This window comes from Arvicanthis niloticus, chromosome 4, assembly GCF_011762505.2.
Source record: "Arvicanthis niloticus isolate mArvNil1 chromosome 4, mArvNil1.pat.X, whole genome shotgun sequence".
Classification (NCBI taxonomy): Eukaryota; Metazoa; Chordata; class Mammalia; order Rodentia; family Muridae; genus Arvicanthis; species Arvicanthis niloticus.
This window is the reverse complement of record NC_047661.1, coordinates 50,195,597-50,220,655: the sequence shown is the minus strand read 5'-3', so window position 1 is coordinate 50,220,655 and position 25,059 is coordinate 50,195,597. Positions and strand designations below refer to the sequence as shown.

The 25,059-nt window shown below is 38.6% G+C and overlaps 1 protein-coding gene across 2 annotated transcripts in view; it reads left to right on the top strand.

The window, feature by feature from the left end:
* Positions 1-25,059, top strand: part of Ift80 (intraflagellar transport 80) — a 107,761-nt gene that overhangs the window by 198 nt on the left and 82,504 nt on the right. Inside the window, exons 2-5 of one of the 2 annotated variants that reach the window (XM_076932498.1) lie at positions 10,823-10,905; positions 15,004-15,223; positions 17,330-17,440; positions 20,050-20,118. In XM_076932498.1, the coding sequence (XP_076788613.1) occupies positions 10,867-10,905; positions 15,004-15,223; positions 17,330-17,440; positions 20,050-20,118 (439 nt within the window). In that variant the 5' untranslated portion in view covers positions 10,823-10,866. The remainder of the gene's footprint in view (positions 1-10,822; positions 10,906-15,003; positions 15,224-17,329; positions 17,441-20,049; positions 20,119-25,059) is intronic. The other variant, XM_076932499.1, reaches the window with a different exon arrangement.

The window sequence follows — 25,059 nt, the reverse complement described above, 5'->3', positions numbered from 1 at the left end:
TTGAGACCTCCCTTCTCTTGGTTTGATGGATGGGCTTTGCGGAGTTGCCTAATTATTTCCCATCTTCTTCCAGCCAGCGGGGCTCTCTGGGTGTTGATCTTGGGATGTGGAGTTTACAGGCAAAGAGAGGATACCGGGATTACTGAGTAATCTTGTAGTCCATTTATGAATAACAGTGATTTTTGAACTGTTTTGCGTTATTGACACTAGTGAAACGTTTTGTATATAAATAACCATTTGGCCAACAGGGCTCCTAATGGGAGAAACAATTCGCTGGTGATAACTAGTTACCGTTATGGGGGAGTTAGTTCATAAGTAGCATTTGTGTGCATTACACAGTGAAAGGAATAACCAGGATTGTTAAATAGATGTGGCGAGTCCTACTCCTGGGCAATTTAGTTTTCTTAATGGACGTGTAACCTGAATTTGAGGATAACTACAGTTGAGTTTTTAATTCTCTGAAAATTGTATACTAAGTTTTGTGTGTTTAGGCTTAGTTTTCCTGGATGGTTAGTTTTCCTATAGTTTTGAAAAAAAAGGTCTGAATCACTCATCCTCCATAATGTTAAAGAACCACTGATGAATTTGGCCGCCCCCAGTAAGTATTTATACAGCAACTTTTAAATTGAGAGCTGCTAGCCATTCTCTCTCCTTGTTTCCTCTACCTACTTAGGGTCTGCCATATTAGAGTGCCAATAAACCTGTTTAATGAATGAATTTACATTGTTGTTCTAAAATGTATTATGGCTCTTCGATGCATAAAACTTAGGTTTAATGATTCCCAGGAAGTGCTGGAGAGGACTACAAGTGTCAGAGTCTGGCGGAGTTTGGAGATTGGTGTGGTTTGAATAAGCATCCGCTAAGATAATGTACCTTTATGTTTATGGTTGTAAATAAATTGTCTTCTTAAAACAAATGTCACCATAAAGCTCAGTGAATTTTTTTTTTTTTTTTTTTTTTTTTGGAGGGGTGTGGAAGACTAATAGGAATACCAAGAGGATAAAGGGATTTTTTTTTAGGGGCTTTTGGAGTATTTTGTATTTTCAGGGGTTTTAAAAAACAAACAACAAAGCTGAATGGAAAGATACCTACTGTGAAAAAAGTAGAGTGCTTTAGGGGAGATGGTTCAGTGGTTAAAAGTGCTTACTGCTGTTGCAGAGGGCCCAGGTTCTGTTCCCAGCACCCACATGATGGCTCACAACTATCTGTAACTCCAGTTCCAGGGGACTCAGTGCCTTCTTCTGGCTTCAGGAGGGAGACATGCATGTGCTACACATGCAGAGATACTCATACATGTAAAATAAATGTAATGAAAAGGCAGACTAGACCATATGGAAAGGTGTATGTGCTAGTAGAATGTTATAAGTAGAAGTAGGGAGGCTGGAGAAATGGCTCAGCACTGAGGACCACTGCTGCTCTTGCAGATAACCTGGATTTGGTTCCCAGCACCCATACTGAGCACGTCACACCTGCCAGTAACTCCAGTCCAGGGGACCTGACACCCTTTTCTGCATAACAGTGGTGCCAGGCACACACACACACACATGCAGGCACTCACATATACACGTTAATTAATTAAAAATTAGAAAACAACCCTAAATCCCATTATTTCTCTGGGTGTATAATTGGGCAGTTTACTCATCAAGTGTCTCTGGGAATGTTTGTTTATAAAAATCAACAGATAAGGTCTAGCTCCATTGTTTGTAATTGTTCATCTAGTATGCATAAGTATTTGATATTGCTATGGGATGGCATATTTAAAGTATGTGCTAATATCAATAATACTATATCAAATTTTGATTTATGAAGGATCTTGAAAGGCAAGTTAAGAATATAGCTACAAGCTGTGTGTAGTTTGGGAGATGAGACAGGAGGTTTGCCATGTTTTAGAATAACCTAGGCTACGTGGTGATTTGGAGCCAGTGCTATACAGTGAGATTGCATTTTCTTTTTTTTAATGAAGAATGAGGAGAAGGAAAAGAATTCTTAACAAGAACTGAAATTTAATTTGAGGCCCTTTTAGAATAAACATCTTCCTTCTTCCCTCCCTTCCTTCTTCCTTCCCTTCCTTCTTTCCTTCCTTCCTTCTTCCCTCCCTCCTCCCTCCCTCTTTTCCTCCCTTTCTTTTTCCTTCCCTCCCTTCCTCCTTCCCTTCCTCCCTCTCTTCCTTCCTTTTGAAACAGGGCCTTATATAGCTCACTCAGACTGACCTTGCTTTGAATTCCTATTATCTACTGATTTCTGGAATTAGAGGCAAGCATCATCATGCCTGGCAGTACAAACATTTTTATAACAGCTATAAACTAAGTTGCATAAGGAAGAAGAAATATAACCAACAGCTATAGAATAGACTTAAGTCTGAATCTGAACATGATGAAATCAGGCATTTAGGGATTGGGGATGTTGGCGTGGTTGGCAAAGAGCTTAAAGAGGCCCTGGATTTGAATCTCCGCACTGCATAAGACTCATTATGGACAGCATACTACTGTATTGCCAGCACTCAGGTGGAAAAGGCAGGAGTATAATAAATTCATGATTATTTTACACAACTAGTTTAAGATTAGCCTGGACTATGAGATTCTGTCTCAGGAAAACAAAAGAAATCTGAGTGTGCTGCTCCAGGCCTTCTTGCACTTGGGAGGCAGAAGCATCTGCATCTCTGTGAGTTCAAGGCCAGTCTGATTTATTATATTACTGAGTATGATTAAAAATGTCAAACAGTATAGGGGTAGGGCATAGTGTAGTTGCAGAGCACATGCCTTGTTCCCAAAAAAGGGGAGAGAATAATGATCACATATCATTAGGTCCTTCCTCTTACACATCACTAAATGTCTTGTATATCTCCCCAGGGAAGTGTTTTAGTACCTGCCAACTTACATATCATTTTTCATTTGCACACAAGGGATTGAATTATATTTTATAAACATTTTTGTAATCTATGTACATGAGGTGTGTATAGGCATGTACTATGGCACACATGTGGAGATCAGAGAACAACTTTGTGGAGTCAATTCCCTCCTTCCTGAGCCTTTAGGTGGTTCTGGGGATTGAACTCAGGTTATCAGGCTTGTGTAACAGGTTTGTTTACCCGATGAGCCATCTTTCTATCCCTAAGTTATATAATACTGCTATACACCTTGCTCTTCTTTTGTATATTATAGTTATCTTTCTATAGAAATACACTATTTGAAAAATAATCTGTAGCGTTATGTTTTGTTGGTGCAATATGATTCTTCAATTTTAGTTGAATTAAAGATCACTGGTATTTATGGGTGGTATATATGTTTGTATGTACATGTGTGCAGGTGCTCATGCCTATGTTGAAGCTGGAGGTAGATATCAGGTGTCTTCTGTCGTTTTCTATGTTCGTTTTTTTTCGTTTTAAAGACTTATTTATTATGTACACAGTGTTCTGTGAGCATATATGCTTGCATGCCAGAAGAGAGCACCAGACCTCATTACAGATGGTTGTGAGCAACCATGTGGTTGCTGGAATTGAACTCAAGACCTCTGGAAGAGCGACCGCTCTCAACCTCTGAGTCATCTCTCCAGCTCAGTGTGTTAGTTTTTGAGACAGGGTTTCTCACTGAACTCAGAACTTACCAATTGGCTGGACCACCTGGCAGTTCTGGGGTTCTGCATATATCTATCTCCTGTGCTAGTGTTACAAACACATGTGGGTTTTTTCATGGGTGCTAGGGATCCAAACACAAGTCCCCATGCTTGCACGACAGTCACTTTACCCACTGAGCCATCCCCTCAACCTCCCTCACTATCTAATATATATTTTTAGACTAGTGAATTAGTACTTTGCTTAAATTAATTGAACACCCTGCAAAAAAGTTGTAAAAGCCATTAAAAATGACATGGGGGCTAGCAAGATGGCACATGGTACATGGCAGCAGGAGAGACCCAATCAGCTTCTGCAAGTTGTGCCGCTGTACTCACACACAATTAATTAATTAATTAATTAATTAATTACAGTAATAATAATCTTGAGGTCAGAGAGATAGTTTTTAGGTTAAAATTATTTCAATGCCAGCCAAATGACATATGGTTTACCCCAGGAACTGACTCCTAAAAGTTGTCCTATTCCAATTTTATCCTATTATTTTTTTATGGGTGTTATGGGTGTTTTGATTGTATGTATGTGTGTATTCCTTGTACATGCAGTGTCTGAGAAGGCAAAAACAGGGTGTCACTTCCCCTAGGACTGGAATTATAAATGGTTGGGAGCTACATGTGGATACAGGGAACCAAATCTCTGCAAGAGCAGTAAATGCTCTTAACTGCTGAACCATCTTGCCAACCCCAAATTAAAAAAAAATAAATAAAGAAAACATTGAAAACTGGGCTTATTGGTACATAATTTAATCGTAGTACTTGTAAGCTTAAGGAAGGAAAATCAGAAGTTCAAGGTCATCAGCTATACTGCCAGATTGAGGCTAGCTTGGGCTACATGATACTGTGTCTCAAAAAGGTAATATTGGAGTGTAGATATTTATCATGGGTAGAATTGTAAGGAAATATACATACTACAATGATCAATGTAACTTATAGAAGGGTTTATTTTGGCTGACAGCCCTAGAGGGTTAGAGCCAGCAAGGCAGTAGGCAGTAGGCGTGGTTAGTAGGAACAGGAAGCTCAGAGCTCATATCATGAACCGAAAGTAGAAAGCAGAGAGAACAAATGCGTATTATTTAGCTTATTTTAGCAATCACTTAGAGGAATTAGGCAGAGGTGAGGGTTGGAGGTCCTTACTAATTGAGCTATACTATCATGCATAAGCTTGTTGCCTTTGGTGGTCAAATGTCTTAGTCTTTTCTAGGATATAGTGAGCCCCTATTTTCCTTTTCAGCTATACAATGGACCTTAAATTTAGTTTGCTAACAGCTCTGATAGAACTTATATTTCTTTTTATTGAAGTGCTATAAAAGAACTTTAAATGCCAAACTTTCACATTTGATGTATGTGTGTATATGTGCTGTGTTGAGAGAGAGAGAAAAAAAAAAAGAGAGAAAGAGGAGAGAGAGACAGAGAGAGAGAGAATATGAATTTGCCATGTGTGTTGGTTTGAAATGAGGAATGTTCTCCATAGTCTTGGGAATTTGAACAATTGGTCCCCAGTTGGTGGTGCTGTTTGGAGAAGTTTAGATGGTACAGCCTTGCTGGAGAAGGGATGTCATTAGTAGTGGGGTTTGAGGTTAAAAGCCCTGAGCCATTTCCAGGACTGTACTCAGCTCATTAGATTTGGCAGCAGGTACCTTTATCCTTTTGCCATCTTTTTCTTTTTTTCTGGGACAAGATTTCTCTGTTGCCCTGGCTGTCTCAGAGATCCACCTGCCTCTTCCTCCCAAGTATTGGGATTAAAGGCATGTGCCATCACTGCCCAGACCCCTTAGCTCTCTTGCTAGTCCCAAATTCCACTTTTTGATAATATTGGATAAGTATCCCTAATCTAAAATGTGTGGGATCAGAAGTGTTTTGGATTTTTTTTTTTTTTCAGATTCTGGAATATTTGTATCTATACATGAGATACCATGTACATGGTACCCAGTCTGACCATAAAGTTTGTTATTTATATACATCATAGTATAGGCTAAAGGAATTTCATACACTGATTTTTCGAGCATCCCTGTTCTCACTGGTTTGTCATATGAAAGCAGGTATGGACTTTTCTATTGGTGTTTTGGTGACACTTGGATTTGGAGCTTTTTTGGATTTAAGATTTTTGGATTAAAGACCCTCAAATTGTACCATACATGATTCTAATGAACATATATCTATGTATCTTATATAAATATAGTAAATTCTTCAACTAGGAGTCCTTCCTAGAGTATATTTCTTTTGTAATGGCTTTGAGTTAGTACCTTCTAATTCAAAAATAAAGTATGTATAGAATTTTAGCTATACATAGCATTTTAGCTATACATATACTTTCTAATTAAAAAATAAAATATGTATAGCGTTTTAGTCAATGTATCCGTGTCTCTGCTATAAGAAGAACTGGAAAGGAAATAGATTTTTTTCTCGTTTTTTTTTTCCTTTTTTCTTTTTTAAGTGGAATGTCTTCTTTTATAATAAAACTCAAAGTGGGGAATTTTCCAAACGTAGGACATTTACCTGCTCTTTGACAGATATAAAATTATTTATCTCTATGCCAGCACTGGATTCTGGGCACATTCATTTGTCTACCTGGATAATAGAAAATGCACTCCTAGCTGGGCATGATGACAATTGCCTTTAATTCCAGCACTCAGGAGGTCGAGGCAGGTGGATATTTGTGAGTTAGAGACTAGCTTGGTCTACATAGTGAATTCTGGGAAAGCTACATAGTGAGGCCCTGTCTCAAAAACATATAAACAAACAAGCTATCTTGTTTTCATTTTAATTTATTTGTTTTTGCTGGGGTTATAAGCTTGTCCACCATACCTACGTGTCATGTTTTGCAAAACAAATTTTTCCCCCCTCAGGCCTTATAAATGTTGACCCATAATAGACCAACAGCAAATTATAAATGATATTTAGCATAATAAAAACAAGCATTGCTCTTGCTGTTCTCTGTTTCGTGTGTAAAGCTTCACAATGCGTTCTGGAAATTCTTGCTACCTCCCTTCCTTACTACCCAGACACTGTTGGTTGGTCAGATCCTTCCCTACCCACTCCTGAAATAGCATTGCTTGGTCAGATCCTTCACATACTAAAAGAATGTGTTTCATCACAGTCAGGAAGACACTGACTGCAGAGCAGCTTTGTTGCACTATGGATCAGGAAACAGAAAGAGGAGACAGTACTCAGATGTCTTGCTCTTTTCCCAACTTTTTTTTTTTTTTTTAATTAGTCTGGGATCCAGGCCACAAGAAGGTGTTGCAAGCCTACGTTCAGGGCTGAACTTTCTTCCTCAGCAAAACCTCTGGAAACATCATCACAGATACAGCTTTAGGTGTGTCCCATTGATGCCCTGGTTTTCCTTATTCCAGCCTAGTTGACAATTAAAATTAGCCATCCCACGTGGGCAGATACAAATACCTCACTGTAGCATTCAGGCTGTTCTGCACTTCTTCAGATAGGCTATGTGAGAAAAACATTTTTTTTAAATTTTATTTTGATCATTACCAATCCCACATCCGATAGAGGGTTAATATCCAATATATACAAAGAACTCAAGAAATTAGACTCCAGACAACCAAATAACCCTATTAAAAAATGGGGTACAGAGCTAAACAAAGAATTCTCAACTGAGGAAACTTGAATGGCCAAGATGCACCTAAAGAAATGCTCAATATCCTTAGTCATCAGGGAAATGCAAATCAAAACCACCCTGAGATACCACCTCACACCAGTCAGAATGGCTAAGATCAAAAGCTCAGGTGATAGTAGATGCTGGCAAGGATGTGGAGAAAGAGGAACACTCCTCCATTGTTGGTGGGATTGCAAGCTGATACAACCATTCTGGAAATCAGTCTGGTGGTTCCTCAGAAAATTGGACATAGCATTACCTGAGGATCCAGCTATACCACTCCTGGGCATATACCCAGAAGATGCTCCAACATATAACAAGGACACATGCTCCACTATGTTCATAGCAGCCTTATTTATAATAGCCAGAAGCTGGAAAGAGCCCAGATGTCCTTCAACAGAGGAATGGACACAAAAACTGTGGTACATTTACACAATGGAGTATTACTCAGCTATTAAAAATAATGAATTCGAGAAATTCTTAGGTAAATGGATGAAACTAGAAAATATCATCCTGAGTGAGGTAACCCAATCACAACACACGTGGTATTTACTCACTGATAAGTGGATATTAGCCCAAAAGCTTGAAATAGCCAAGATTCAACTCACAGACCACATGAAGCTTATGAAAAAGGAAGACCAAAGTGTGGGTGCTTTGGTCCTTCTTAGAAGGAGTAACAAAATACTCAAGGGAGCAAATATGGAGATAAAGTGTGGGACAGAAACTGAAGGAGGGGCCGTCTGGAGACCATTCCACCTGGGTATCCATCCCATGTGCAGTCACCAAAGGTAGACACTGATGTGGATGTCAGGAAGTGCATGCTGACAAGAGCCTGATATAGCTGTCTCCTTAGAGGTCTGCTGGAGTCTGACATATTCAGAGGCAGATGCTCACAGCTAACCACTGATCTGATCAAGGGTTTCCCAATGGAGAAGTTAAAAGACTGAAGGAGCTGAAAGGGTTTGTGGCCCCATGAGGAGAGCAACAGTACCAACCAACCAGAGCTCCCCAGGGTCTAAACCACCAGCCTGGGAGCAGATAGGGAGGGACCCATGACTCCATCTATATATGTAGGGGAGGATGGCCTTGTGGGGAAATGGCAGTGGGGTGGGGGGTTGGTGGGGACACATCCTCATAGAAGCAGGAGGAGGGGGGATGGATGGGATAGGAGGTTCCTGGGTGGTGGGGGGGAATGGGGTAAGGGAATTAAAATCTGAAATGTAAATATAATATCCAATAAAAGATTTTGAATATAAACACACACAAAAAAATACTGTATCAACATTTCTGTGTCATTCATACAGATAATTTCCGCTAAATGGAAAAACTCTAAGCCAGGGAGAATCTTTCTTGTGTTAGGTTGTTGCTTTCTTGCCCTAACTCTTTGGCATCACTATTTCTGAATGGCTGGTAAACCATTAACAAGAATGTACTGCTCTTACTATATAAAGTTTGATTATGGTTTTTTGTGAGGAAGAATCTAAACCATTAGAGATGTAATTGTATTTCATCATTCTAAATATTAGGTTTCAAGTTGTAGTTAGTAGTATAAATATATAAATATCCTATCTATGGTTTGTCAATTGCAGAAGCAGCAAGAATTCTGTAATTTTTTGTACTTTTAAACATTTTAATAAAGGGCTGGAGAGATGGCTCAGCAGTTGAGAGCACTGACTACTTTTTTATAGGTCCTGAGTTCAATTTCCAGCAATCACATGGTGGCTCACAACCATCTATAACAGGATCTGATGCCCTCTTCTGGTGTGTCTGACAACAGCTACAGTGTACTCATCATATATAAAATAAATAAATAAATAAATAAATAAATAAAATCTTTAAAAATGTTTAATAAATTTGAATAATTGTGTTGAATCAGGTCTTTATAAAGTATTGTTTACCCTCTTCCTTCTAATGATGAACCAGACTACCTCCACCTTAGGCTCAAAAGCCATCTTATAGTAAAGACAAAGTGGGCTCATTCCTGTTTATGATTAAAGTCTGTTTCTCAGGCTGTACCCCATCTGAAACTTTAACAACAAATGATTCTGTATTGCCTGTTCCAGGAAAGGAAAATCAGGTTTTGTTTCAAGAAGTTGTAATGACCACCTTGCAACCCTACTTTTGTTTCAGAAGGTTCTTATGACCACCTGTTGTTGTGACTGCCTTGTTATACTCTGCTTCTGTAACCCTTCCTACTGTTCTCACCAAGTCCCCCATTTGCAAACCGGCTATCCCTGAGCTATAAAAGCCCTTAACGTTCCCATGTTCAGTGCTGATCTCTTGAACCCTGTCTTTAGGGGGAGGCAGCCTGTGTACATGAGTGAAAAAACTTGCTTTAATTAATTTGGCTATGGTGGACACTTTGGGGTAACACTAGTTAATCCTGAAAAGGGTCTGATGGAAAGGAGGAAGGAGTTTTGAGAAAGCTCGGGAGCTCCTTAATGTCAAAAATGAATCTAGGAAGTGTACCTGAAGTGAATCACATTCATCCCTGTCCGTGCCACATACAGTTTTATACTTTTAAGGTTTAAGAGAAATCACCCAAAGAGAGAAGTAGAGAGTGCTGTACACTTTGCTTACCCAGGAGACTTCCTGAGCTCAGGGACTGAGAAGTGACCTCAGTGAGCCCCAATGGTTCTTTTTAAAAATCTCTGCTGAGCACCTCCTTTGATGGAGTTCCCTGGAATTTTAGACACTGTAGAGATTTTTTACCCCTTTTAGTTATATTCTCACTTGATTTTTTTTTTCCTATATTGTCTAGTGATACTGCTCAAAATGTAAATGTAAACCATTTTTCTGCCTTGAATCACTGAGGTCCACTTGCCTCTGTTTCCCAAGTAGTAAGATTAAAGGTGTGTACTATAATACCCTGCGATTTTGTGCTCAACTTCAAAAAGGTTTTTTTGAGGTGGGGTTTCATTATGCTGCCCATGTTGGTCTGGTTCATTGGTTTAAACAACCTTGCCTCATTCTTTCAAGTAGCAGCACCACCACACCCAGTTTGCATAACTTTTAAAGCAGTTTATCACCTTGTCTTTAAGCAGTTCAGTTGTTTTTCACTGTTAGCTGAAGCTGTTGGGCAGTTCCCCCCCTCCCCCCAATAGATTGTTAGCCCTAGACTGAGACACACACATTGGTAATACCGGATTGTTTTCATGTAGATTATAGATTTAAGGCACTTAAAAATGTGCCTTAAATGTGGTTTGCCACATCTTTTGATTTGGTCCCAGGACAGCCTTTAGAAAGTTTTTGTTTGTTTGTTTTTTAAGAATTCATTTACTTATTGTATATGCTCACACATTGGTGGTGTTCTGAACTAGTAGGCCTGTTACAGGCATGCTATAGCAAATCCTGGGCGCTCAAGCCACAGCACCATCAGTTCTCCTTATTGGCAGACTGACTTTTCCACCTCTGTCCATGTATTTACATTAGAGGAACTGAGTGAGGGTCCTGTTGTGTTTCTTGGGATTCAAAGGGTGTAGGTGTGTGCATGTTGTGCATACATGCATGCGTGTGTACATGTGCCTATGTGCTCATGAGCATAGTTCTCAATGCTGATATATGTTCTCTTTATCTTTACAGTGAATACAATCAAGTAGTATTTAAAATTCTCTGGAACTGGAGACATGAGACTGAAGATCTCTCTCTTAAAGGAACCAAAGCATATCCTTTTAATTCCTTGTAAACCTCACTGCATTCAGCTTGTGGTCGTACCGTCAAGGCTCTTTTCTGGTCTTTTTTGTCTACTTACTGACTATTTTTCATTTCTGCAATGGTATTTTATAAACAAATTGTTTTCAAAATATTTAAGACCCCAGTTGTAGATTTTTCTGAAGTGTACTGTGAGCCCAAAGTCTTACTTTCTAGTACTTACTGACATTTTTGTTTGTTCTACTTAAGTATTTAAAAAGTAACTTTGTTTAGTCTAATAGAATCTTAAAAAGAATCTTTAACAAAATCTGAATAATCCTCCAGGCAGTGGTGGTACCTACCTTAAATCCCAGCCCTAGGGAGGCAGGCAGACTTCTGAGTTCGAGGCCAGCCTGGTCTACAGTGTGAATTCCAGGACAGCCAGGACTACACAGAGAAACCCTATCTCAAAAAAAAAACAAACAAAACTCTGACTAATTTGTTCCTGTGATCACACACATATGTGCTCATTTAGTTTTGCTTTATTTACCTCTGATCAAGTAGAGGACAAACTAGGGAAATCTGAACAGTAAGCCCTTTATTATTTCACAAGGGAAGGCAGCAATCATTCTTTTCCTATATAAAGAACCCTTATATTTTGTCAGAGAGAGCCTTTAACTGAACTTTAAGAAGGTACAACTGACCCTTCTCTTCTCATTCTAAGTCATTTCAATCAGTTCTCACAGCATCACCTCTGGGCTTCATTGCCAGTCTGTGAGGGAATAAGAAACAATATGGGGGAGACTTACTATTTCAGTTCATCGTCCTTGCAGCATTCAGAGATCATGTTTTAATAATTTGAGGTTCATTTGTTTGCCTGCTTGTTTATTGACTTTGCTGCTGGGCATTGAACCCAAGCCTACCTTGAGCATGTTAAGTACAGTTTCTACATGGCCCTATACTCCCTGCCCCCATTTTTATTTTATCTTTCAAGATGTTGATCTGCTGTAGATGTGAAACAAAGAAAAATTTGGTCTCTTATCAGAAATAGGAAGATACTGATTTAAACAATATCCTTCTTTTAAATTGTTTTTATTCATAGTATTTTAATTATTTAATTCTTGATTAGAGATATGATTTTTCTTTAAATCGATTTTCTGTCTTTTCAATGAGCACTCTCAGAAATTCATAGTACTATTTGTGCTCACTGTCTGTGGTTCCTCCTCAGGCTCCAGAGTAACTCCTGTGTTAGATGTCCTGCTCTAGTTGTCCTCCCATGGCAACTGTGTCTTCACTAATCCTGGACACACATGTACAGAGCCTTAGAGAAACCACTCCTGTTGTGTTCTGAGATGTATGTGTGTGGTGTAGGGCTGTCTTAGCTGCTTGTCTTGGTTTTAGAAATATTGTTAGGGGTTGGGCAGATGTCTCAGCAGCCAGGAGCACTTGCTGTGCTTCCAGAGGGCCCGAGTGTGGTTTGCATTGATTGGCTTACAGCTACCTGTAACTGCAGGGGATCTGATGCCCTCTCCTGGCCTCTGGGGACACCGACATACACATGAGGTGTGCACACACATACACAAATAAAAATCAAGTAGACCCTTAAAAAGGAGACATTGTGAGGTGGCCGCAGCTGTGCTGAGCTCCTTGGCAGTGACCTAGTGTCCTTCCCTGTACATCGGGCTTCAGTTCAGATTATTCCACCGCCATTTCTGTGCTCTATTTGTCTCTATCTTTTTGCTTCATTTATCAGATTTTGAATTAATTAAAAGATCTTGGAACACATCAGAATGATTATGGCTTAGTCTCTTTCCTTGGAAAAAGTTTGTTCACATAAGATAAAATGAACATTGCTAGAAAAAGAGGAGAACGTGAGATAATTGTAGAAGAACTCTAAGAGAATAGACAGCCTAACCAGGGCTGCCCTGGTGAGTTACAAATAGAAAGATAAACAAGAATAAGCACCTTACACAGGTGACAAGTGGAGTATTTCCTCCAGGTACACAGTTTGCTGGGGGAAACAGTTTGTCCTGATAGCAGATGTGAGAACGTAAATAGAATTCTCGGGTTAAATCAGGGACTGAAAACGCTAAATGGAATAAAGAATGGGGGGGGGGGAATCATATTTCATTTATTCCTATGCATCTTAGTGGTAAATTGTAACTGAGTTATTTTTTACTTTAGTGTCAGAAAATTTGTATTGTTGGAGCCTTGAGATGGTTCAGTGGGTAAAGGTGTCTGGCACCAAACCTGTTCTGAATTTGATTCCTGGGGCCTACGTGGTAGCAGGAGAAAACCAACTTCTGCACACTCCTGCAGGAGTCCTCTGACCTTACACAAGCCTTGTGGCAGTGCTTATTCACACCTATACACACACACACACACACATGTTCATACATACACATGTGCACACTCCCCCATAATAAATATGATTTTAAGTCTTAAAATATTGTATTGTTAATTAAACATAGATCACTAAGGGTTGGGGATGTAGCCATCATTCATAGAACCTTAGGACTCTCAGAACCATACAAATGAAAAAGTCAAAATGAAAATGGTAAGTAACATAAACACAGGAGAAATGGTAAGATGGTAGTTCCAGCTGTTAGGCACCACCTTCCCTAGAGGGCTGTCATCATAACGTGCAACTGAAAGACAGTTCACAGTTACAGTTCAGTCTTTAAAAAAGCTAATGTTTTTTAATTTACTAAATATGTGTTACTGGACATGGTGGCTCATGCCTTTAATCTCAACACTTGTGAGGCAGAGAGGCAGAGACGCAGATAGATATCTGTGGTCTTGAGGCCAGCCTGGTCTACATAGTAAGTTCTACACCAGCTATGGATACTTAAGGAGACCCTATCTCAAAAAGAGGGAGAGTGTTGGAGAGATGGCTCAGACTTTAAGAGTGTTTGCTGGTCTTTCCGAGGACACAGTTCAAATAATAGCACTCACGTGGTGGCTTACAACCATCCATAAATCAATATCTTAGTTAGGGTTTTTATTGCTGTGATGAAACACCGTGACCAAAAGCAACCTGGGGAGGAAAGGGTTTATTTCACCTTATGGTTACATATCATGGTCCTTCACTTGAAAGTGATGGGCTTTCAGTTGAAAGTCAGGGCGGAACTCAAACAGGAGGTACCAAGGGGCAGGAGCTGATGCAGAGGCCATGGAAGGGTGCTGTTTACTAGCTTGTCTTTCGTGGCTTGCTTGGCCTATCCTTCTATGGCCCAGGACCACCATCCCAGAGCACTGCCACAGTGAGCAGGGCTCTTCCACATCCATCATCAATCAAGAAAAATGAATCATAGACTGATCTGGTGGGTCATTTTCTCACAATGTTGAGGTTTCCTCCTTCCAAATGACTCCAGCTGTACCAAGTTGACAGAATTAGCTAACACATTCCAGTTCCAGTAGATCTGGACCCCTCTTCTGACTTCCACAGCTACCAGCCATGTATATGGTACACAGACATACATGCAAGCAGAACATTCACACACATTAAATACATCATACTTGTTAAATAAACTACAACAATTTAAAATTATATATATTGTTCTAACAGGTAACCTAGTAACTTATGTAGTAAGATGCATGGTCCCCTGTCTTCCTGCCTGTCTCCCAACATCACTTCCTACCTTTTGGGTTTTTACTTGCTGTTTTTGAATGTGTGTGTGTGTTTTGACCATGCTTAAGAAGTATCTTCAATCACAAATTTTATTCCCTCTCTGACTTTCTTCTTTGATTTCTATTTTTGTGACTTATTTGAAAGACAAGTTCCTTTATATGGAAAAAATATTAAAAGTCATGCAATGAGAGAGATGGCTCAGTGGTTAAGAGCACCATCTGCTCTTCCAAAGGACCTGGGTTCAATTCCCAGCACCCACATGGCAGCTCACAACTGTCTGTAATCCAGTTCCAAAGGATCTGATATCCTCACACCAATGCACATAAAATAAAGTTAAATAAATCATTCAAAAAGTGTAAAAAAAAAAAGTCACACAATGAAAAACTACATTTAGAAATTAAAAACATTGGGCTGTTCATTTGGCTTCTTGTGCTCTACATCATGAATGACTTTAAAGACTTCAGTCTTTTGAGCTTTACATCTCCTTGACGCAGCACCACATCAAGAATTAGTGAGCTGTGTGGGTTGGACTACTGCTGAGGAGCTGTACTCATGCAGTGATGATCACCAGATAGTCAAGTGGAACCTGCTAACCAGTGAGACCAGCCTAATAGTCAAGCTGCCTGATGACATCTACCCGATAGACCTTCACTGGTTTCCAAAGAGCTTAGGCATAAAGAAACAGACTCAGGCAGAAAGCTTTGTCCTCACAAGCTCGGATGGTAAGTTTTTAATGAACGGCCTATGCACTGCTTTGTATTACCAGTATAGTATAGTACTGTGATTTGTGCCTGGAGTTGTCTTACAAAACTGCTATTTGATATAGATCCACTGTCATTTTATTTCCCTCTGTGACCGTCATGATTTTGAAGCATCCTAGTCTATTACTTTATAGAAAGTCCCTGGGGTTTTTTTGTTTGTTTGTTTTTTTATTTTGTCATGGTTTCTTTAAGATTTGATTCAGCTTTTTAATTTTTAATGGCAATATTGGGAGATTCATTGTGTTGATTTGACACATGATTGTGATGTTAACTTTCCTTATCTGATAGCCAGTGCTTACTAAGTCTTTACTACGATGTTAATGATTCTCTCCCCGGCTTTTTGATTACTTTTATGTGTACTCACCATGTTTCACCTATATGTATGCATGTGCCTAGAGAGATCAGGCCAGAGTGTCTGCTACTCTGAAACTGGAGTTATGGATGGTTGTGAACTATTGGTATTGAGAAGTAAAGTCAGTCTCCCACAAGAGCAACAAATTTATGAAAATATATTTTCATACTATACAAAAGTGTTTTTTCCTTCTTAGATTTCCTCTCATTTCTAAAAATCTGTTGATGATTCTTGGCTAGATCATTTGTTACCAGAAAAGCTGCTACATGATAGCTTTTATGTCTCTGTAATCTATCCATGTTAGATAGTTGGTATTCTACTTCAAGAAAAAAACTTTCTGTCTCTTGCCATTTGTCTTACTTGATTTAATGTTAGGTTAGCCTCAAGATGTTTATTTCATTAATATTCTGTTACTATAATTTCTTAATCTTGATTTTAAAAGTGTCTCACATTTGGCCACCGAGAGCGCCATCAGTGAGCCAACACTGAGTTTTGCTTTGTTTTGTAGTGTGCTCATCATGCTTTGGGCATGCCCTTACCTGCACAAGGTGCCCCACACTACTACTGTAGTCTTCAGCTTTCCAAACACCTCTATCTTTAGGTGGTTAATGATATTTAAAAGCCCAGATACAGACATTTCTAAGAGTGTTCTTTCTAATGGGGTGTAGCTACTCTTCAGACTCTTCATGGACATGGGGATACAGGTGTATACTTAAAAAATTAGAGCCATTCAAGTGGTTGAGTGGATAAAGCCACTTGCTGCCAAGCCTGAGGGCCTGAATTCAGTCCCTAAAACTCACAATGTGGGAAGGAGATACTAACTTCTGCAAGTTGTCCTCTGGTCTGTATATGCATTCTTTGGTACATGCATGTCTCTTCTCCCAATAGATAAATAAATAAAGAAATGTAAAAAAAAAATTAGATACATGTCAGTAACCAGTTCTCTATCATTTCTATCTAAACCTTGAATATATTCTGGTTACGCCAATTCTAATTCAGTACTGCAGGGTTTACTTTAGTTTTTTTTCCCAATTCTTGGAAACAGTAAGGAGCTATGGTTATTATTATCAATATATACCTTCATTCATTTAATTCTATAGCATATAATTTTTAGAATTAATAACCCAGACATAGTAAGAAATAACCTGTTTAGTAGTTGTATAATATTATTTCCCCCTATGGGTCTGTCTCCTCCTCTTCTCCCTTCTCCTCCCCTTTTCTTTGTGTTTTCCTTCTCCCTCTCCCTGTCCTCACACCTTCCGAGTCTCGTTGGGTGTCCCAGGCTGTTCTGGAATCACTGTACTTGGCCTCTTATGTGCTGACATTACATGTGTGTCCCAGTCTGTGGACAGTTGTAAGGCATTTGTGATCTTTAAAAATGTGTCCCACATCTTTCAAATGTTTATAGTATTTTCTCATTCATAATTAATTTACATTACTCCAAAAAGTCAGGGCTTATATATATAAGTTTAATTTTTTTTTGCTTACTAAATGAAATACATGTGAATGTCTTTCATGCCACATTTTTGCATCTTTTTAAAATTAGACTTGTGTTCCTTGAATTAAGAAGAATAATGATACTATATTGTTCTTATGACTCAAGTGCCTAATAGCTAATTGTTAGTTCATTAATGCCAATTAATCTAGTAATAGGAAGTCAAATATTTTAATATAAGTTAATTAATAAATAGATTCTTACAGATAATTTCTTTTAGGTAAGTTTCATCTGATTTCCAAGTTGGGAAGAGTGGAAAAGAGTGTAGAAGCTCATTGTGGGGCTGTGCTCGCAGGAAGATGGAATTATGAGGGGACAGCATTAGTGACAGGTAAGTGTTCTGCAAATTTGTCTCTCTTTGTTGTGCTGGGATCAAACCCAGGACCTTTCACATGCTCAGCAAGTGATCTATCACTGATCAGTCTCCCCATCCTCGCCCCCAAATAACCTTTTAACTGAATTCATAAAGAGAAAGTTTCAAAGAAGATATTTTCAGGCTGGAGAGATGGCTCAGTAGTTAAGAGCACAGACTGCTCATCCAGAGGTCCTGAGTTCAATTCCTAGTAACCACATGTAGCTCACAACCATCTGTAATGGGATCTGATGCCTTCTTTTATGTCTGATGACAGTGACAGTGTACGCATATACATACATAAATATATAGTTTTTAAAAAGAAGATATTTTTATTGTTTTACTTTAATTTCTGTGTTGCAATAAAATACTGTTAGCAAAGCCAAAGTCTGGGCAGAAAGGGCTTATTGTAGTTTATGAGTCCAGATTATAGTCTATTTTGTGGGTAAGTCAAGGCAGGAACTCAGTGTATTACATCCACAATCAACAGAGAGAGAGAGCAAACACTTAACCTGCTTCCTTTGATGTCATGTAGTTCTGGACCAGCCATGAAGTGGTACTGCCCACACTGGGCTGGGTTTTCCTATATTAAGTAATAGTCAAGATAAACCACCAGGGGCATGCCTCCTGGCCAACTTAATCTAGATAATTTCTCAATTGGGATTCTCTTCCCAGGTGGCTCTGGATGTGGCAAGTTGACATTTAAAGCTAGCCACCACATTAATGTCGCAGTAGCATACTTCACTATCTAGTAGAAATAATTGTCACAGTACCAATTTAGACTGCTGTGTAAATGGTATCATTCAGAATATTTTATTTTTTCTTCATTTTCTATCTGGAGATAGAATCTTGATATGAAGTACAGGCTGGCTTAGTATTCATTTTGTAGGTCAGTCTGGTCTCATTAGCAATCCTCCTGCCTCAGCCTTCTCAATGATGGGGCTACAGGAGAGTGTCAATATTTCCATTTCTTGAGATTCATACTAATCATTAATTTGTTCTATCAAAGAATGCTTTTAGAATGATTAAGTCCTAGAGTAAGTAAAAGTTATAATTTTAAATAATTCTAAAATTAAATTTTTTTTCATAAAACTTACTTATATCTGCTTTCTCTCCTCCAGGGGTAGGTCTTATTATATTAGTCATCTATTACTGCATAATGAGTTGCCTCAACAATTAGACTTAAACAATAAGTGCTGGATGTGTGGCCATTTCTGTAGGCCTGGGAGCAGCTTTGGTGGGTGGATATTTCTGGCTGCATGTGCCATGAGGTTCCTTCAGGTTGTAACATGTGGCTACAGTCCTGAGAAGGCTTGATTGTGGTGGCTTACACAGGTGGACGCTGGCATGAGCCTTGCTTCTCTGGCTTTAGCAGGATACCTTAATTCTTTGCCACATAGGCAACTCCGTAGGGCTGATTGAATATTTTTATGTCATGGTACATGGCTTCCCAGGGGTGCAAAAAATAGCAGGTTAGGAACCACAGTATTTTTTCTGATTCACCCTCAGAATCATACTTGGCCATTTCCATCCTGCTCTGTTCCTTAAAAGCAAGTCACCAAGTACAAACCACACTGAAGAAGAGCAAGCTTAAGCTGCACCCCTTGAAGAAAGGAGTACCTAAAATCTGTGCAGATGTTTTTAATCTCCCTTAGGCCTTCTCTAGGAGGGTTTTTAATTTTAATTTTATTATTATTATTATTATTATTATTATTATTATTATTATTATTATTATTATTTTAGTGACATGTCCTCTGTCTCACCGGTACCTTTAACTTCTTTGTCAATGGCTTCTTTTTCAGCATATAAATATATTTAGATGCAAATCATTTTAAAAATTAGGCAGGAAATATAAATTCTAGGCTGGAATGTATCTCAGCAGCAGAGTGAGTATTCACCTACTATGTGCAAGGTTCTAGGTTTGGTATCTAGCACCACAGTAGTAGAATATAACCACTAAGTAAATAAAAACAAAAATCCTGCTGGATGTGGTGGTACACAGCTTTGTTCCCAGCACTCGAGAGGCAGAGGCAGGCAGATTTCTGTGAGCTTGAGGCCAGCCCGGTCTACATAGTAAATTAGGGACAGCCAGAAAGAACATAATGAGTCCTTGTCTTGGAAAAAACAAAAACCAACCAACCAACCAACCAACCAACCAAGCAACCAACCAGAAATCCCTTTCTTAAATGATTCTCTGTAGCTCCAGGCTCTTTCTTCTTGTTTGAGCTATGATGGTCACAGGTGGATTTCATTTCCCTGAGGGTGGTAACTGCAGTAGATACTACATGCAGAATACTTTTCTTAAAGTCTAAGTGGAGATCGTAGTGTCAACTGAAGTAGTATTTGAGTAACACACTCCTGAGCTATCAAAGTTTGAAGGAAAAAATGAAATTTTGACTATGGAAGTTAGGGTACATTGATGAAAGCTTTTTTTTTTCATGTAATTTCGATTTAAATTTACAGTTAAAACATACTCTGTTACACTTGGAATGAGTTGCATCTGAATTTTAAACATTTAGACATTTACTTATATATGCTCATGTAAAGTTAAGATTAATTTCTACAGATAATTTTTTTTTTCTGCACAGTTGGAGAGGATGGACAAGTAAAAATCTGGTCAAAGACAGGGATGCTTAGATCAACTTTAGCTCAGCAAGGTAAGCTCTACACTTGTTCCCTTCATTTTTGTGTTTGTACAACACGAGGGGTGCAACATTCTCTTTAATAAATAATCTGTTACGGTGCTGGAGAGATGGCTCAGAACTTAAGAGCACTGTCTGTTCTTGCAGAAGACCTGAGTTCAATTCCCAGAACCCACAGGGCAGCTCTTATCAGTCAGTAGCTTCACTTCCAGAGCATCTGACACCTCTTCTCACCAGGCATGAACATGGCACACATACATACATGCAGGCAAAAATGCCCAGACACATAAAATAAATAAACTAAAAACTTGTTTATGTTGTATAAACATATATGTATATAATATGAAGATTTTCTCAAAAGATAGAATCTGTTATAGTGGTTGAGATTGACTTTGGTCACATTCAAAACCTGAATTTTCTTACTTCTATTTGGATTTAAGAACATTTACAAAAAAGGACTTATTTATTTTACGCATGTGAGTGTTTTGCTTGCATGTTTGTGCACCATGTGCATGCCTGGTCCTTGCAGAGGTCAGAAGAGGACAAGGTTGTCAGATCCTCTGGAATTAGAGTTACAGGAGCTTATGAGCTACTGTGTGGCTGCTGAGACTTGAACCTGGGTCCTCTCTGTAAGAGCAACAAATGCTCATAATGATTGAGCTATCTTTTCAGCCCCTATACTTTATTGTTATTACATTTATGTATTCATTTATTTGTGGGTTCATATGCCTTCACCCATCAGGGTTTGCATGTGGAGGTTACAGGTCAACTCATGGGAGTTGGGGTTTTTCATTCTACCGCATGGATTCCAGGGATGGAACTCGGGTCATAGACTTGATGGCAAATATATTCTCCTGCTGAGTTATCTACAAGCCCTCTACACTTTCTTTCTTTCCATGATGCCTGATTTAATATTATTTAAATTAAAATATATTTGAAAAGCCAGGTGTGGTGTGATGGGCACCTCCAATCCCAGTACTATAGAGGTGGAAGGAATTGGATCTCTGTGAGTTCAAGGGCAGCTTAGTCTACATAGTCAATTCTAGGATATCCAGAGCTATATTATTGACAGATAGGATTTTTCTTTTTATGTTGTGAATCTATATAAAGGTAGTTGTAGGCTAAATATTTTTAAATGATTCTGAAATATTTAGAGCATCTTGTATATAAAGTATGCCTGGGTATCTCGTTAAGACAAGATACGCCAGTAGACGTTAAGACAGTCTACTGGGCAGGGTGCTACATGCCTTTAATCCTAACACTTAAGAGACAAAGGCAGGAGGACAGTGGATTTGAGACCATCTTGGAATATAACAAGACTTTGATGCAATAATAGCTCCTTGGTAGAATACTTACATAGCATACAGAAGGCCCTGGGTTCAATCCATGGTACTGAACAGAATGGAAGGGGGGAAGGAAGAAGGAAGGAAGGAAGGAAGGAAGGAAGGAAGGAAGGAAGGAAGGAAGGGGAGAGAAGAGAAGAGAGGGGAGGGGAGGGGAGGGGAAAAGAGAAGAGAAAAGAGAACAGAAAAGAGAAAAGAGAAAAGAGAGCATACAAGAGAAACATGTAAAATAAATCCTCTTCATTTAAAAGTCCCAATAGCCAGGCATAGTGGACCATGCTTGTAATCCAGTACTTGGAGCTTGAAGCATGAGGATGCCCAGGAATCTGAGGCTTGGTCTACATAGACAGTTCCTGTCTAGCTGGGCTATACTGTCTCAAAACAACAGAAGTCCCAGTAATTTGTTAAGATTAGCACTCCTTATAAATTATGCTGAACTTTGATTTCTGTCCTAATAAAGGGTAGTAGACATATGTGTATATATTCCTCATATTCCTCATGTAGGATATATTCCTACACAAGGAATATATATATATATATATATACATACATATATATGTGTGTGTGTGTGTGTTTGTATGCTATATATATGCTATGTATCCTCATACAGATACACATCTGTATGAGGGGAGGCAGTAGATCAATGTGGTAGCCATTCTTGTTGGGGCTTAAATTACATGTAAATTCTTATAGTAAAACAGGTTAAATGTTCTAGAACACAACAGAATCTCATATTTACCTAACCATGTATGAGCTGATCTGTACACAGGTTGCCAAAAAACCACTTGCAGATAATTGTTCAGAATTATATTCAAAAATTGTAATATGAGGCATCTATAACTAATTCTATTTTTAAAATGGTGTTTATTCTTATATTAGTTGTTTGTTAAGCAAATGTTAACAGAAGTGGCTAGAAATGCTAAGTAGTTTTTTCCTTCTGAGGTAAAGTCTTTTCTGTTCTACCCATAAACTCTAAGTAGAATGTTCTTTGATGAGTAGGAACAGTCATAGGTATGTTTCACATTCTAGAGTTTATTAATTATTACTTTAGTAGTAAAATGATGAAATGTATATTTAGAAAATAAGTCTTACTTTAGTGGGCACAGTGATTTCCTTTTGGCTTTATAGATTTCTTTCTTTCAATGCTGGAGCTAGAGATCAATTCAAGGTCTTGTAACTTCTAGGCAAGTGCTACCACCAAGTGCTACCACCAAGTGCTACCACCAAGCTACCTATAGCTGTTGGCTCCATAGATTTTTCTCCTAGCCTGTCTGCAGAGGTCAGAAGAGGGTGTCAGATCCTTGGAACTGGAGTTAAAAATAGTTGTGGGTGCTGGAAGGTGTTCCCATGTCCTCTGCAAGAGAAGCAACTGCTCTTAACCACTGAGCCACTCCAGCCCCTCCCTGGTTGTTTTCTTTGTCACATACTGCCTTCGAATTTCAGACTTTACAAGGCTGAAGTAGAAACCTGGAGTTAGTTGCTTAATATAACAGTAGTCATCAGTGGGTGCTGATATAGTGCTACATATTGGTTCTTTGCTGTACTTTATATGTTAAGGATCTAGAAACTGAACTACTGCTTAGTTTACAAACAAATGTTTTAAATTAGTAATGATGTTATTTATCAGTTCTAAACAGCAATCATTTCTTTGGTATAAGAGTTACTTTGAAAGCCAGGCGGTGGCAGCACTCTGTAGGCAGAGGCAGAGATCACTGAGTTTGGGGCCAGCCTGCTTTACAGAGCAAGTTTCAGGGCAGCCAGAACTACATAGAGAAGCCCTGTTGGTAGTGGTAGGGGGCGACTTTGAAACTGCTAATCGCTTTTGCCTTGCTTAATCTTATAAACTCAAGGTTTATATTAATTATGAAATTGATAAATAATATTTAGTTATATTTTTCTATTTCAGTTACCCTGTTATTATTTCAATCAAATAATCTGCTTTTAAAGGTAATATTACAGAACTGTGCATTTAATTCTTGAAGTTTTAATTACTGGTGTACTTTTCTAACAAGGTGGACTTTTCATGCTTCCTCTCTGGACAAATCATTAGAGAAGTTGACTTGTTATAATGACCTACTTCAGAAGGAACAGTTTCTTATGATTTATAAAGTGAGTTAGAGACTGCATATTTTGAGAGCAGATTTTGAGGTCTGGGTGCTAATGGCTCAAATCAGAAAGCCAGGCAAGTCAGTTTTCTTTGCAGAGTCTGGAAATTGGATATAAAACATAGCAAGTCCAAATTACTCTTAAACTTGGAATTCTGTACTTGAAGGTTTCCTTGTTATTTTGTCTGTACCTTTATGTCAATTACACTTCTTTAAAAAGTTTATTCTCTGATATATATATATATATATATATATATGCATATACATAGCATCCATTTATTATTTATTGTATATGCATGTGGGTGGATGCATGCCACGGCATACCTTGTAGGGGTTAGAGTGTAACAGGCCTCCAGACCTTAGCACAACTGATGCCATGTTCACAGCACCATTTAGTCCTGCAAAGCTAGTATGTAGGTTGCAACACCTGCCAAAACAGGAGCAAAGACCTATTCCACCTGCCAAAACAGGAGCACAGGCTAAGTCAAGGAGTCCAGGAAAGTCCCCAAGTGGGAAGTCTCCAAATGTACTACCCCTGCTTTTTGCCTTCTGTAGTTTCATTTCCTGCTAACTGAAATGGAACAGTCAGGATGTGGGTTTTGTGCATAAAAGACAGAGTCATTGGCTTGGGTTGCATGATTTGGGCAAGCTTCCCTGTGCAATAAAGATTTTCTCTTTGGCTTTAAGAGTGTCCATGTGGCAGTCTCTGGTGTGCTTACCTCACAACAAAAGAACAATTTACAGAAGTGATTCTGGAACATGTGAATCCTGGGATCAAGCGAGGTCCTCAGCTTCATAGGATTGCCTTCATCTGCTGAGGCGGGTGGTCTTGTTGATCTTTACATTTATTTGTTGATGAAGAAAAACTAGTGTCTCAATTCTTTTTTTTTTTTTTCTTTTTTTTTGATACAGGGTCTCTCTGCCCCTGGTTGTCCTTGAACTCATATAGATCCTCCTGACTCTGACTCTGGAATATAGGGATTAAATACTGCATGCCTGTATTCATTTGTTGACTGGTAGACTTTTTATATAGAATGTTTATAACTATTAGGTTTTGACATAAAGTGATTGTCATAACTCTCTTTTTAATATTAAAGATGAATCCGCAGTTTAACTTAATTAGGAATGATTCTTCCTACAAGTAGACATTATCATTGAGAAAAGTATGTAAGTAGTGAATAATTTTAAGTAAGCCCTATCTGTATAACACTGTACATTCTGATTGTGGATTTAGATTAGATTAAAATATTCAAGTAACTATGTGAGTACATTTCTTCTTATTTTCAAACAGAAGTAGAATAATAAAAGATGGGCCTGTATATGATGAACTTGGTGAAGAAAGTAAACAAATTAACATGAATAGCTATGATGCAAAGGAGAATGCACATTGCTGAAAAGCAGTGCTGGAGGGTTGGTGAGAAAGTGTTTATTGGAAAGACCTTTCACAAACAGTGTAGCATCTTTTTCCTGGGTTTTTGAAGGGTGAAGGAATTAGGTATAGAAGTAGC